General features: G+C 40.2%; 1 protein-coding gene across 1 annotated transcript; it reads right to left on the minus strand.

The window, feature by feature from the left end:
- Positions 1 to 15,355: 15,355 nt before the first annotated feature.
- LOC130193201 (uncharacterized) lies at positions 15,356 to 16,225 on the minus strand. The gene is made up of 2 exons (XM_056413627.1): positions 15,663 to 16,225; positions 15,356 to 15,567 (listed from the first exon to the last, which is right to left on the minus strand). Exons 1-2 carry the CDS (start codon positions 16,221 to 16,223, stop codon positions 15,424 to 15,426), a joined length of 705 nt encoding a protein of 234 aa, XP_056269602.1. The 5' UTR covers positions 16,224 to 16,225; the 3' UTR covers positions 15,356 to 15,423.
- Between the last annotated feature and the right edge of the window lie 163 nt (positions 16,226 to 16,388).

Genomic DNA, 16,388 nt, shown 5'->3' on the forward strand with positions numbered 1-16,388 from the left:
TCGTTCCTGTCATTAACTTGCCACCAGCTTGCCAGTTTGGGGAACATATTCGATGTTAGGGTGGTGCATGTGTTGCGTACTCCCCATCCTGCCACTAAAGCTGTATCTGTCTCCAGCGCACCAGTTTGTTCTGACAGGCCTGCCACAATGATGACTGCATCACGCAGATGCGGCTGAGCAGCTTGCGAGCCAACTCTGACACGCCGTCAAAAGGAGCAGCCAGCCGTCTGCGTGAGCCTTCTTCTGCCCCATCAAACCTCAGAGCCCATCTCTTCCCGTACAGCCAGCCACCATCAACCTGGCTGTGTCTCTCTGTTGGCTTCCCATGCTGAGATTATAATAATCTGGATTGCATGCTGTTGTTTAGTTTTTACTCCAATATTCAGTCACGATATGATTTCTTGAATTATCTGCTGATGATCCAAACCCATCACCATACAAGATGTGATGGTAGTCCAAAACCAGTATTATCTATTATGTGATTTGGGGAATTAAAGTAGAAGAGATTGGTTAGGATTAGCTCTGTCGGCACCAAGGGGCCTTTTTATTGGTGGCCATGGCCACTTGCTCCTTATCATGCTTAGTTTGTGGCCAGTCCATAGAAGGAAGGTAGAGAAAACGTTTATTATGAGATAAGACAATTACACAAACTCAAGTATATCTCCTCTCCACCAAAGACTGAGCATTGTGACAGAGTCCAGAAGCTTTTGGCCACGAGAATAATGTGACGAACACAAAGATTAACCTTTAGGGTCAAGGATCCCACTGTTGGTATAACAATAGAGGTGCATTGTTTGAAACTGGTTTGAGACAAAAACAGGCAGCAAAATGACAAATTCTATTGGTCATGAAGAAAGATCTGGAAAATGTAAACATGCATGACTGAAAAAGGGAAGTTGGGACTGTCCATCTCAAAGTCCGAATGGTTGTTCTGGCTGACCAAAACGATCATAAACATGCTGAAACTCAAAAGAGTTCACATGGTTCCTTACCTCGGGCCATCATCATGGGTGATCACGACTGACATGCATCACCAGAAGCTTTCATGTCTAATGAGAACACCTGTCTGACTCTCTGGGTGAAAGTGGACCGAGGAATGCCATCGCAGATAATATTTCATAAGTGCCAACGACCTCAAAATACATGGTTGCATTATGTACCAAAGCAGAGGAAGAGATACTTGAAGAGATACTTGATTCCTATATATACTGTATATATATATATATATACACATACATACATGCATATATATACACATATATATATGAGACTTTCAAAGCCTTTGTTTCTGTACCAACTGAGATATAATGACAGCTTTCAGAAGATGCACACAGAGCGTGCAGTTCTTCATGTGGGTTGGTGTATTCTTATTCTTTGGGGCCCAATACAGGACTATACAGATAAAGTCAATTTGTAGAGGTTAATGTTGACAATCTGTTAAGAGAACAGACGATGAATGCAAAACACACTGTGTTTGTATGTCCGGCTTTATAGTTTGTTGCTAAACCAGTTACAATGTAGGTTTACCACACCAACCAGGAGTAACTATCTCCCATTGTTTAAAAAAAAAAGAGCTGCTTGCAGAAGAGATACTGGGTAAGTTTTGACCTGAACAGCTACATGACACCCCCCCCTACCCCTCCCCCGACACACATACACCCCCACACACACACTTCTACACTGTCCAAATTAGCAGCACACCGACCCTGTCCCGCTAATGCCAAATGTCCTGCTAATGTTGGTGTGTATTCATATCAAATGTCTGCCTAAATCACAAAAACACACACACACTGTTTGGGGGTTTTGGTGATTTATTGAGTTCTGCAGATTATTCTATATTTTTTTTCTCAAAAGCATATGCTGTAACTGTAAAAATGTAATGCATGCTGTATACTTCTCATAGTTCTCTACTCCAGTTCCACTACACAGGACACGGTGCCAGTAAAGGCCGCACAGTTAACGACGGAGACTGTGCTCACCAAAAAACAACAGCATTGCTTATTTGTTTTAAATGCTTCAGATTTGTTTGCTTACATTTTCCTGAAAAGTAACTTTTCGAGGTATTTGAGAAAATATCTGTCAGCATTGGTTGTTTCTTCCAATGACCTGGTGTATAAATTAATAAATCAATTGAAGAATTATGCATTGTCATGGACCATCTCTCATGGGAAGAAGTGTTTACAGTAAACCGGATTCCCGCCTACAAAGACACAGCTGCTATGCTGATCACAGATCAATCAAAGTGATCAAACACAAAGAAGAAGAACAAAGTGAATACTAATGACAAAAAACACCACACAAGGCCCATCTTTTCTATCGTGATTTAGAAGCTTTCAATCATGTCTCGTGGCTTTCCTTCAGCCTTCGTGCTCAGCTAGCTTTGCTGGCTGCTTGCTTCAGTCCTCTCGTATAAATCTCAGCAAGAAAGCAAAAGTGTTCATTTCCCAAAATGTTACATTTTTCATTTACCTTAGGAGCGGCAGATCAGCAGCCACTCAATTATTTGCATATTTATCATTTGGGTTATTGTGGAAAACACTGACAAATGACTATTTTTCCCTTCAAGTTCTGAAAGCCTTGTATTTATAGTATTTATTAATGAAAACACCATGTACTGTGCTTTAGAACCTCTTGTATACATGACATAATTGTCATGGGATACATTACATTCCATCTCTTAAACATCCCATTTTACAAACTTAAAAAACACACAGCAAAGGGGCTGTGAGATGAAATGAGAGTGCCTCATTTGGGCAATATTGTACAACGAAATATGCTAGAAAAAACAAACCCCAGCAGCATGCTTGATGAAATTACAGACCAAAAAAAAAAGGTCTCTGATGAATTGGCACTTAATTACTGCTTGATTAGCATAATTATGCATGTTAATAGCATCTCAAATGAATTGCAGTTGTCAGGAGGGAGGAAGCATCTGTAGTGGTGGCAGCCTGATACATATTTTCTCCTATCCAACAGCGTTGTCTAACTCTTCCCCTTAAGTGTTCACCATTAATCACAACACACTCTTTTTCCTTTCGAGTGAAATTTGGCATTTTGGGATAATTGCGCTATTATGGTGTGCTTGTCACATCTGTAATAGGAGGCTAACGAGCCCCCTTGTGTGCTAGCATTCAGAGATGATGGCAGAGCATGGGCACTGAGTGGCATGGCAGGTTATGGCTCACTCATGCTGAGATATATGATCATATTATTTGAGCTATTACTGGATATCATTATCCTAACATCTTAAATATGGGCTTTATTTACACTCCCAGTCTGATGTGGACTGATATAGACCGACATTAAAGTATATATGACATATAAAAAATATAAAATATTAAAAAACAACAACATATAACTTTTTCTAACACCATACACAAGACCTTACACAAGTAAGGCCTCCATAGTCATCTCGACTGGCAGCGGCCAGAGAAAACAAAGCAACCAAGACCAAGCGAATCAGCCATGTGCCATAATCCTGCAATGTATACATTTGCAAAACAATCTATGTTAAATTTCTGATACTTAATTGTTTGTTGTGTGACTTTAAAAGTATAATATTCAGTATATTTAGGGTTGGGGTTACTGTAGAGTAATGCACTATTGTCTAAACACACACACTGCTACGTACTGACATACTTTTCTTGTCTAAATAACCTTTAGGCTCTGAGTTTGAATCCGTTATCTTGCAAGAATCAATGCTGTGATGGATTGCATTGATAGCCCTCTCTGTGGCTTGCATCACAAATTCCAAAGATGAAACAACCAATTTCATGGTAAACATCTCCTCTCACTGCGACTTCATCCGCCTCCTTATTATTGGCAGACATGAAGAGGAGTGGAGAGAGCCGGGGATAAGGGAAGTCTCAAGGTCGCAGGTGGCAGCCAGGAGCACTTATGGATTGAAGCAAAGGGCACAGCCTTCATTGGGAATTCTGCTCAAGAGGATATCACATTTGTAATCATCTCTAATCACTTTTTATTTCAAAGTGTGTCTCAGACAAAAGTCTGGAAGATATTGAAATTGGTAAATGAACGACAAAGAGCTTAATTTTTGTCAATCAATGTCACACTGAAAATCCATATACTTATCCAAACGTGAAAAAACAAACATATTTGTTAACTTGAACTGCTTGTAAAGGCCCAGGCAGTAGGTGGTATCTGTGTCTATTGGTCTAGTCATTGGCCTGTGTGACAGGAAGTGCTGTATTGGATATTAACTCACTGACACCGGGTGGTCTGTCATTCCCACGGACAGCCTCTTAATGGCTCATTTACATTATTGATGAGCCAACCCTGGGTCACCTCAAACACAGACTATTTAAAGGAAATAATTTTATGCAAACTACATATTGATGCACTAATGATCAATTGGCCCTTGTGTTGTGTGTTAATAATATGCAACTGTTGCAGTGTGATGTACATCTTCAATTAGAGTGTCTGCTCGCTGACTCAAACATGTGGTGCGACTGCATCATGCGTTCTGCTGACTGAAGGAAGAACTACAGAAGTATTTTCAACTTTAGTCAAGTAAGGACATTCTATTGACTTCACATCGTACGACTCATATTAATGTGATACACCTCAGATACCTTCTCTCCTTTTGGTTTTACCCATCGACCGATCTGTGCATCACATCCTGCTTCATCCTGGTCCACCAAGCACAAGTATGGTAAACTGAATTTCACCCACGTCCTCCACGGATTCATAAATAAATCATTAATTCTCGAGTTGTCTTTTACTATTGAAAAATCTGCTGGAAGCTAAATTGTTGGATCCAGGACAAAAAATGTCTGGATTTGCTCTCATCTTTGACTTTAAAATGAGTGTTGCTTACCAATTTCCCATTTATTTGGTAATAAACAAGATAAAATAAACAACCCTTTTTATTCTAGGTTAGCATTTATGAAGATGACATCTCTTGCCATTTCTTCATGAACCCATCGTCTTTATTCTTTGTTTTTGTGTTGCCTCTGAATCTTGTCTCAAGAGTCCAAACCAGGTGACACTTCATTATGTTTAGTCATTCTTACTTAAATACATTTTAGATTTCTCAAGAAAGGTCAAAGAAGATAAATCTGCGTATCTGAATGTTCGACTGCTCTCGAGGGACAACTCTTTTCTCCAAAATACCATAATCAATATTGTGATCAATTACATTTGTTGTTCACACAGTGATGCAAATGGGGTCTGCCAGGGCTGTTATTGTGTCTCTGACAAATTGGGGACAATGTTTGCATGCAAGGAGAATGCCTGTCTCCCGTAGAATAGCACACGACACAGAGGATTTGTCTTTGTGATTGATTGGTGTCATGCGTAAATGCTTATCAATCTCTTGACTTCTAAGAGGCATTCCTGAAAGAATCAACCCCTCATAGACCCAATGTTTGGGGCATCAAGGTAGGGCTGTTCCCTTCAACACTGCTACTTTTGCAGAGAATCGGTGGCAGAAAGATTGATTATTATTCCCTGTATGGACTGTGAGTAGACGCTGGGGAAATGCTTGTCAGTGTATCATCATTTATATCTATGACCTACAAGGTATATGGATGTCACCACTTCTCATTCAATCAAAGATAGATGACCAATATAAATCATTTAAGATTCTGAATACATCTACAGCAGGGGTCCCCAACCCCCGGGCCGCGGCCCGGTACCGGTCCACGGCTTGGTTGGAACCGGGCCGCGGAAAAAAAGTGAATAAAAAAAGTTGTAATTTTTTTTTTTAATCAGTCGGAAAAATATATTATTTTGAAAAAGGACCGGATCCACCCGTGTGTACGTCTGAGCCGCTTTCAGGAGTCTTAAAGTTCGGGTTTATCGCTGCAGGCGAGTCTCACGCGCCGAACCCTCTGCTGGCGGCACATTTCAGTGACAAAGAATCTTAAAACATATTCAACCTGCTCAATGAATTCGGTCACTTCAGGGAAATGACAACTGTTTTCAAGTTGGCCGATAAAGTCGCTGCTGTGTGGGCGAGTGAACAGCGGAATATTCTCCATGTTTCAGACGTTGACCGGGTGGAAGAGGCTTTTAAAAGAGTTTGAGCGGTACTCCAACCACAAAAGACCCGACTGCAAAAGAATAGACCTGCAACCCATTTGTAAACAAACCCACCCGGTGAATCGAGCCCGTCCGAGCTAGAAGAAAATGTGTTGGAGATGCAAATGACGGTGGCCTGAAGGGACATTTCACACAACAACTCTGCCGGTGTTCTAATGACAGCGACCAGAACTCGGTTAGGAGCAGCGGACCAAACACACGTCTGTGGCGCCGTCTCCATTAGCGGCTCGTTGCAGGTAAACAAGCGCACGGCTCACACTAATTCGGCGTAATGATGAGTTGTAGTTTTGGCACTTTATGCCCTTCGTATAATTGTATGACGTCATATTTATTACGTCATTTATATTGCCGGTTCGTGAAAATAATTTCTGACACGGAACCGGTCCGTGGCTCAAAAAAGGTTGGGGACCGCTGATCGACAGTACATGGCTTACACTTCCTCAACATAGTATTACAGCATTTTCTTTGTCTCGAAAGTATATTGAATGCATCTCTCACTCCGTATTTCCCTGAAGAGATGCACACACACACACACACACACACACAGTGAGCTGAAATTTGTCCAACTTGTAGTGAATTAATGTCCCCCTTAGAGGTCAGCCCCAAATGCCCTTTTGCCCCTTTGCTTTACTGACGAGACATCTATGGCAGTGACTGCCTCTCTAAATTAAGAATCCCATAAAACAGATCCACTTTCAGAATCTCAATCATAGGGTGAGGACCCATCACCACCCCTTAGGGCCCCTCGTAGCCCACTGAGCCCCTTTCAAAATGAATTACCACCATCTCCACTAGTGCCCACAGATCCCGGTCAGATTGATGGCCAGGAATAAAATGTCCCTCTTCACTTTTGGCCCTTCCACATATATCTGCCAGAAGGCCCATCGTTTATCAAACCCAATACTAGTTAGAAGTATGCTGACTGCTACCATTAGCATAACATATAATAATGTAAAATGGTTTAAAGTGGGGCTAGGTGAGGTTACTTTGGAAGGGATAACACGAGAATGTTCTTGCAACCCTCTCTGGTGTTTGTATAATACCTGCCGTTACACACAAATGTAGTATAAAACACATCATCATATTTTTTTTCTTTAATTTATGGATTACTTTTATTATTATTCATTCATTATTGAACTGCATATATCGATGGCCCAAGAGCAAATCTTCCTGTCTGAAAAATTCGCTTTATTGAGAATTTTAAAAAAAAATGTACCAAAAAAATACAAAAAGGAAATAAAAAGAAAATACACAAAGTGCAGACAGGAGGTCCCCTCTACTTCACCTGGATCATTTTGCATGTAGGAGGTTTTACACTTTGGCCATCGATATATATATCGCCTTTATCCAAAGAGCTATGATATAATATATATAATAATTTTTATACAATACGACACATGGACAGAAAACAACTAGGGATTGAACAACCTTCCTGCAATCAATGGTTGGCCCGCTCTACCTGCTGACCACACATGAATAACACATGTAACACTGTCCCTGTACCATATGTCCAATTATCAGTTAGCTCGACCATCTTTCTAACAGGATAAAAAGGAAGGTTAACAGAAGTCAGGGTGAAAACAAAATGAGGAGAACAAAAAGTTTCCAGAGATTAAAACGATGATTGGGAAGTAAGGGAGTGAGGAAATGAAATTGGTGGCAAAATGTGACGTCAAAATGAATCCAAGCGAAGAAAGCAAAGTGACAGAGGTTGTGACCGTGTGCCGGAGGACAACGTGTCACCCACACATGTGAAAGGAAGTCAGAGTAGAAACATCTCTGATGCCCGTCTGCAGTGTTTCTTAGGTGTGAGACAGCTGGTGTCACAACTCCAGACCAGTGTTGCTGTGTAGGAAAAAACACACTGCAAACTGTGTGTTTTTTCAGAATAACAATCTTGGTTTGGTACCCTCTTCTAAGTTATTTGTATCCTGTTGGCATCTGTATCTGAGACAAACAAATCACAAGAGCTGGTGGGTGGAGAACTGTGCCACAATTTTGAACAAATAAATGATCCAAATTCATTTAAAACTTGAAACAACCTGCATCCAACAGGCCAGAAACTGAAAAGACACCGAGAACGGAATCTATTTCCATGGTGTGTGTGTGTGTGTGTGTGTGTGTGTGATGTGTCCCCGTGGAACACATTGTGTTAAAAAGTGGAGCCAAGGGGTTGTTTGCATGTAACCAGTTAGGAGTGAGAGCGCATTGTCCCTGTTGTGGAACAATGCTGCCTTCCCTCCCTCCCTTTGAAAGCTTTGGAGAAGGAGAAAAAAAACAATTAGGAAAGGAAACAATGGTGTCCGTAATGTTTTGATATGCAAAGACGTATAGTGTAGATATTCTGATGGATCTGATGCGCGCAGCAGCCGAGCATTCTGCCTGCCTGGCAGATGGCAGAGGAGAAAAGGGACTCCATATAAATAGGAAATTAGCGGGGAGCGTCGTCAAAAGTAATTAACTCCCCTCCTTACCACTGTCCATTAGCCCTGACACGATGACACGGGAGGAAGAAACATCCATGTCAACTCTGGCAGCCGCCCGCGCTGATCAGATAAACATTTAGTTGTTTTGTTTTGACGCCTGATTACAAAATGATTAGCCAGCGTGCCTGTCTCCTCCTTACCCTTCACCTCCCCTGTGGCGTGATTGACAGACGAGGTGATACGCTGTTGGGTCTGTGTAAGCTGTCTACCACCCTTTCTGCCATGAACACACACACACACACACACACACACACACACACTTGCTCTTTGTTTATTAATGCTCTCTCGCAGTTATATGTACATATTAATATAAGTAATAACAGGTGTCAAATACCAGGAACAATGCTATACAGAGTATGCGTCCCGAAGTGTTTTTTATTATCTTTCTTGTGTATAAAGAATATAAATGTGAAAATATAGATACGGATTGGTTCTATAATAGAAAGGACTAATTGTGCAGGTTCTGCTCTCTCTATACTACTAATGGCTATTCTTAAAGACCATGTAATAATGGTAATCATTATATGTCATATTACGAGGTGACTCTTGGAAAGTGTTGCAAGTCATTTAGCTGCAACACCTATAGCTGTATGATTTGGGCAATGGTCTATATACAATATTACAATATGATATAGTGATTCTAGAATATGTGCAGCATTTCAGTGATATCTAGTTGTAGTGAAACATGCATGTATAGTTCAGTTGTCTAACTCAGTTGTCAGTTACCTTCGCATTCGAAAATGCGGAAGGTTATGTTTTGATCGCTGTGTATTTATTTGTATGCGTGTTATTCGCATAACTCAAAAAGTATTAAACCGAATCGCATGACATTTGGTGGGATGATTGTTTATTATCCGGGGACCATTTGAAAAGATTTTGGGATCGATCGCATCAAAGGTCAAGGTCAAGGTCATGAAAAGGTACCAAAAAAGTGTCTGCGGCGAAGGTATGCGCTCTACCGAGTGCCCGTTCTAGTTACCTTCGCATTGAAAATGCCGGAAGGTTATGTTTTGATCGCCGTGTATTTATTTATTTATTTATTTGTATGCGTGTTATTCGCAAAACTCAAAAAGTATTGAACCGAATCGCATGAAATTTGGTGGGATGATTGTTTATTATCCGGGGACCAGTTGATTAGATTTTGGGATCGATCGGGTCAAAGGTCAAGGTCAAAGGTCATGAACAGGTCAAATCTTCTTGAATCACATGGAATTTGGTGGGATGATTGGTTATTATCCGGGGACCATTTGATTAGATTTTGGGATCAATCGGGTCAAAGGTCAAGGTCATGGAAAGGTCAAAATCTTTTTTTACCATAGCACGATACATTTTTGTCCAATTGGCATGCAACTAATGCCAAAATGTTCATAATTCAATGCCCAATCTTGTGATATGCGAAGGTATGCGCTCTACCGAGTGCCCGTTCTAGTTTAATACTGTAGTACTAACGTATAACATATCGTTGTGTACACTTCTCTTCCCCTGGTTGTTTACCAGGTTATTCTACTGTCATATCCCTGTGTTGATCATTTACCAGCATCTCATGTTCGACAGCAGCTTTATACAGCTTGAGATAAGACACCGATAGCTTCTTGGTCAGAAAGTGTCACCGAGTACAGTCGTGTATACCATAGTGACATGCTCTACATTGGCCCTGCGTATGTTTATGAGCACATGAGAGTTATGTTTAATCTTGTGATTCTCTTCTTAAATAAGTATTCATTCTATTTCGGAAAGGATTTACTATCCAATGGCAGATGTGAAGCAGATGTAAAGAAAGTATTTGGTTTTTGATCAGAAATAATGGATAATGAGCAAATGATTGCTGGTTTAGATAAGAGCAGAGTGGAGCACAGGATGCCCTTGTGTTTGTTTCAGTAGCACTAGGAATGTTCATTGATCACCCACGAGGCTGAAGGAGCTCATATTTTGATAAGGATGTGATAAAAGCAAGATAAGGATAGTATCTTACATCTCTGGTTGTATTGATTTACTGCCAGTGTTCGTACAAATGGCATATACCACCACCTCCTTCCTCCCTTGGATAAGGAGATGCATAACAAATATGTGCACTATATGTTTCTGCATGCACTTTGTCTAAGTAAGCTATATGCAGGAAATGCATTTTTAAAACACATTGCTGTTCTTCTTCGATGTTAAAAAATCATACTGAAAGAATCCTACCCTTTAAAAATACATTATGCAATATTTACACTTCTAGACGAAATGTGTATGTATTATCAGCCTTTTCATTGGATTCAAATTTTAGGACAAAATTAAAATGTTTCCTTTTTGTTTCTCTCGATCTACAGGAGAATGCATGCACGACAGATATCGAACCACTCCAAGTTTCATACACATGTACTGATGCAATATACATTTCATTGTAAACCGGATACGTGTCATTTAATATAAAACAAAGCGAGCTGTTGAACTTTAAAGTCATGGTAACCTTTTCCTGCAAAGCTCTAATTTTCTATCTTCATTTTTCCTCAATCAAAGTAATAAAAGGGAATGTTTTTCGACTTTGGATCTAATTAACAAAACACTGTACCCTCGTGGAGTGCTCCCAGGGATTATTGACAGGACAGTATTATGGTGCCATAATAGTTACAGATGGCTGTAAATGAGTCAGGCAGTTCACTGTAGCGAGCATGTGTTTGCATTCACATCCCTTACCGCAAACAGAAAATAATCAAATATAAAAGTTAGTATTGTTCACATTGTGTACATAATACTGGAAGTGGTATGAATATCACACATTTCAAGTGTAACATTGCTGAAGTCAGCCACTGCCAGGTGTCCATTAACCTCACAAGTGTTTCTCTCCGCAAGAAACCAGTGACAGAAATATGGTTTCCTTAACCTCATCGAACTATCATACTGATTACTGTTGTCCAATCAAACATATGTTTATGCTCTTTATGCCCCAGCCTGTGACACTATCAAGTGCTCCAGCACATGTTGGTGTGCCTTGACCTTTGATCTCTGGGTGATCACATTTTAAAGCATGATCTCGGTCCTGCAAAAACAAACAAAAACTAACCAAGTTAGAGCTGTACCTATAGAAAATGCAATAACATGTGTTATTGTATGGATGTATAATGTTGCTCAGGTAACACGCACACACACACACACACACACACACACAATGAAATACTTATTGGGTTTCTCATTTCTTACTGATTTTGTGAATCCCTTGCATTTGAAGAAGCAACGTGATTGGCTGAGACATGCTAACAAAGAGAAGTGATGCTGTTAGCTGTGTGAATATGATTGTGCTTTGTGAAATTATTTAAAGAGGCTACCAACATTATGATGTAGAATGCATGTTACTCTACTCATTTACTGTGCGGCAAGGATACTATTGACCTCTTTGACCTCCCGGTAATGCACAGAACACGTCAGGACTTGTCTGTGGTCGTGGCGTGCACAATAAATATCAGGAGTTGAATGTATATTTCGTACACACAATTTATGAGGCTTGTGCTTCTGGAGACTCGGTGAAATCGCCACTATGCATGTTGAAATGTGATGAAGTCATAGCTCGGTTCAGGACCTTCCATTATGCTATAACAGCGACTGGATGCTTGGCTGATTATAAATCACCTTGGAAACACACGGTGATGCAAAATCCATAATGTGAACATCATGCTTGGAACCATATTTAAGCATTCAGGAGCATTGCTACAATTGCCTGTTAGCATGCATTTTGCATTTATTTACCAATTAAAAATGCATTTGGTATGGATTTGAAAGTACTATGCAAAGCTGCAGTCCTCCTGTAAACAGATTATGGTCCTGGGGGACGGTGTGGTATTGAATGACTAAATAGGCCTACTATGATTTATGATAATGCATAAGAGGAAAAGGACTCCTACCCGGAGTCCCTTAACTCCAACTGGGGATTGGAATATTAGCATATTGCCACGACTATTACATATCTCCAGTCGGCAGTTAGTTGTAATATTTAATTGTAGTTATTTTCTTCTCAAATTATTTACATAATTGTCATACTTCACAGTGGTAGAATATAACTGAGATTGATGTTGCAAGAAAGAGGAACGCAGAGCCTACTCAATGAGAGTTTACTTTCTGTCTCTCTCTCACACACACACACACAGTCACACACACACACACACACACACGATAGCGAACAGAGTGCAATTTCTTTCTTTCAAGGAATATGAGAATCAAGCTCGTCCCGCACCTCAATGGACTCTGATCTCCCAGGAGGCGAGTGCTCCGCGAGAGGGAGAGAGGTGTTCGTTAAGGCCTCTTTAATTTCAGTTGACGGCTTGAATGCTCTTCTGAGCGAGGGGAGATTTGGGGCATCACTATATGTGACAGAAGAGATTACCGAGGTAATCCCGCCTGCTCACCGGCGAATCATCTAGTCTTCAACTTGCTCTTAGTAACTGGTTCGCACTCACAGCCGGGGTAATTAACCAATGTATTAATATCCACCCATTTGATTTAGTTTCTGTATTCAGCAGAGAAATCGGGCTAAATATCTCTTATTCCGTGGCTCAGCTCTGTTTCACTCTAAGGCAGAGCTATTATCCATTTAGCTGTGGGTTTGCAAGACCTTAGAATAGTCATGTAGTTTTGTATTACAATTGGCCGACACAGCATTACACCTAATTACAAGGGTTCCTGGCTGAGTCAAAGCTTTTTCAGCCCCTAGACTTGTCAGGCAGGGCAAGACATGAGTCAAACTATCAGAGTGAGGCCTAAATGTCAGTTGGGAGACCATGTTTACATTATGCAGGTCATGTTTGGTCCATTTTGAACTACTCCACAAAAAGGCCTTTCTAAGTGTATTAATTACAATTATTAAAAAATGCCGGCCCGATATTCAATTTTGGATAATGCTAGACAAACAAAATGCTCTTCTTATATATTAAAGCTTAAACTACTTCATAGAAATGACTTTACCAAGGGTGTTTCCTCCTGCTGGTCCTGCTTTGGAAACCTTTGAAATGTAATTAGACTTTATCAGTCAGTTGTTCAGGTCAACTGTGCGTGTCACGTGATTACAACATTGTACTCTGATAAGGGAGGCATTCAGTATGAATGAACATGTGGCCTTTGGCCTTGTATGATTTTTTAATTATGAGTCTCATGGGTGTTGTTGTGAATAGTCTAAGACACAAGTTCCTTAAAATAAGCTGAAATCATGAATACAATTCTGCTTTATAACATTTTACAAGAAGATTGTTGCACAAAGTTCACATATTTATTCAAATTTGTTAAATGTTACATTGAATGCTATATTTATTCCTTTATTAACATGGTACCACAACTGAATCAATCATGTTAGGCATCACTGGTGACTAAACTGGAAATATATATTTTAGTTAAGTGAGTAGCTGTTCAGTGCTACCTTGTGGTCTTATTCACTGTATTAAACACACATTGGGAGAAAATATACTTTTATTCAAACTTTTATTATTGAAAAGGTATAACGTTGGGGTCAGACATGTGTTCTCAAGCCACCTGCGGTCAGAGCTTCAGTGTTGACATGGTAACCAGTGTGGCTTTATTTTAGTAAACAAAGCCTTTACGGAGAGCACACATACTAGCATGGGACATTTGTCTCTGCCTGTGTGACATAAGTATACTGTATATTGATCAATACAAATGAGACATAAAAAAAAAGGAGAGAACTCTGTATCTGTGTTCTTGTGTTGACGAGAGCAACATATTCATCAGGCACAGCTGAAGTTGCCCTGCCTTCATTCTGTGATTGGATTAGAGATGCTCGGGCATTGCTGCAGCTCCAAGAGAACCCCAGGTGCTTCCTGCTGCCCGGCCTCGGAGGCCTTTCACAGTTTACTCCAGTTCTAAATCGCCCCAAGACACTCTCAGTTGGATACGGGGTTTAAGAAAATCCTATGCACTTTTAAGAGGAAACAAAACATTTGTATTGTCCTATTTTATAATCCGAATATATCTTTTGACTAACAAAAACTATCAAACTGAAAGAAACTTGAAAACAAGGATAATGTATCTTTCCTTCTCGCAGATACATCCACACAGGAATATTTCCAGATTAATAACATTCCAATTATTCTGTAAGTGAGATTGATTGTCATCACAGAAATAAATGTTTTCCAGCTAAAGTGAATGTAAATTGGAGATAAGATTTGTTACTCTATTCTAAGACTCTAATGTTTTTATGTTGTAATAACCATATTCCCTAAAATCAATAGCACAAAAGAGGAGAATGAAATCAAGCACAAAAAGAGAGGACAGACACAGTAAATAAGGCGATTTGTATTGAAGAGTCGGCTTTTCATTAAGCATAAACCCTGTATTGTTGACCTGCAACGTTCAATTTTGGAACAGTTTTTTTAATTCCTGGCAATATACAATATTCTGTATCAGCAGTATGTCATGATCACCACTGTCCTCAACAACATAAGTAAGTAATGAAGTATTAACCCTTGTATGGTATTCATTTTTTTGTTACTCAGAAGGTGTTGTGGGTCTGTTGGACCCGCTGTATTTTTGGGCTTTTAATTCAACACAATCAAACAATTTGATGTTAAAATACTTAACAGATGTTTTCTTCATCCCAATTACGAGCAATATAAACAGCAATTATGGTTAATATTTTCCCTTTAATTTTGTTATAACACATTTACGAATTAAAGTGCTACTGTTTTTTAAATTTTTTATCAAGATATGAGTGGACAATATTCAACAAATTTACAAATGAAGCAAGGTTGTTCATAACTATTGATTTTTATTTCTTTGAATTTGTATTGAATTTCATTAGTAATCAGGTAATTTTACATCGCACAACACACAGTTTACATAACACATTGAACACATTACATTGTTGAACACATTGCCTTTTCATACCAGCCTATTCAACACATGAGTGGCAGAGTTTTACTGTGTGTGTGTTGCATATGTACTTCTTGCACTTGATGCATGTATATTGCGTCTTTCTGTCCATCTTGGGTCCACACACTTCGCACCGTTTCTTTTTGTTGCTGCCGGCCGCAACCTAGAATGATGAAAAGATCATGAATTTTACTAAAACCTCTGTCTCGTAAGCTATGAGTGTCAAACATATACTGCAACAGCATCACACACACTTACCTCAGGCTCTGCAGATGGTGGTTCTGTAGGTTGGGTGGATGGGGCACCAGCATTGTTCTCCTGAATCCTCCTCACGGTGGCTGCAGAGGCTGAGGTTCTCGGAACATGCTGTCTTCTTAGGATTTGTGGTTTCACCAGTGCCTTTCCAAGTTCCCCAAGAAAGAGGCGCCTCCTCTGGAGCTTCCCTCTGTTCCACTCTGGGTTCAATGCCATCCAGATGACAAAGGCGTTGTACGCCGAGATGTCCAGCATGTCAAAGAAAATCACCAGTGGCCAGCGTAGGGTCCTCCTCTTGCAACTATAGGCAGACACCAGCTTGTCCAAGTTGTCTATTCCTCCTTTTGAGGCATTGTAGTCCATAAGTATCTCTGGTTTCTGATGCTCCAGGCCACAGATTCTCCCATCCCTGTGTAGTGTACTTATTAGTACCACATTTTTGGTTTTCTTTGGCACATATGATACCAGGGATGTGTCAGCCGTGTAGACACACTTGGACGAGTTGACATGCCTGTTCTTTGTAGGCAGCAATTGAGGTGGGAGCTCAGACCTGTTTTTTCTCATCGTTCCAACCATGGTCACACAGCAGGCCCACTCACATACACACACAAACACACACATACTTAGCTTACAGCAGGCCCACAAACACACACACACACACACACACACACACTTACAGCAGGCCCACTCACATACACACACGCGCGAACACACACACACGCGGGCACA

This window comes from Pseudoliparis swirei, chromosome 4 (assembly GCF_029220125.1).
Source record: "Pseudoliparis swirei isolate HS2019 ecotype Mariana Trench chromosome 4, NWPU_hadal_v1, whole genome shotgun sequence".
Lineage (NCBI taxonomy): Eukaryota > Metazoa > Chordata > Actinopteri > Perciformes > Liparidae > Pseudoliparis > Pseudoliparis swirei.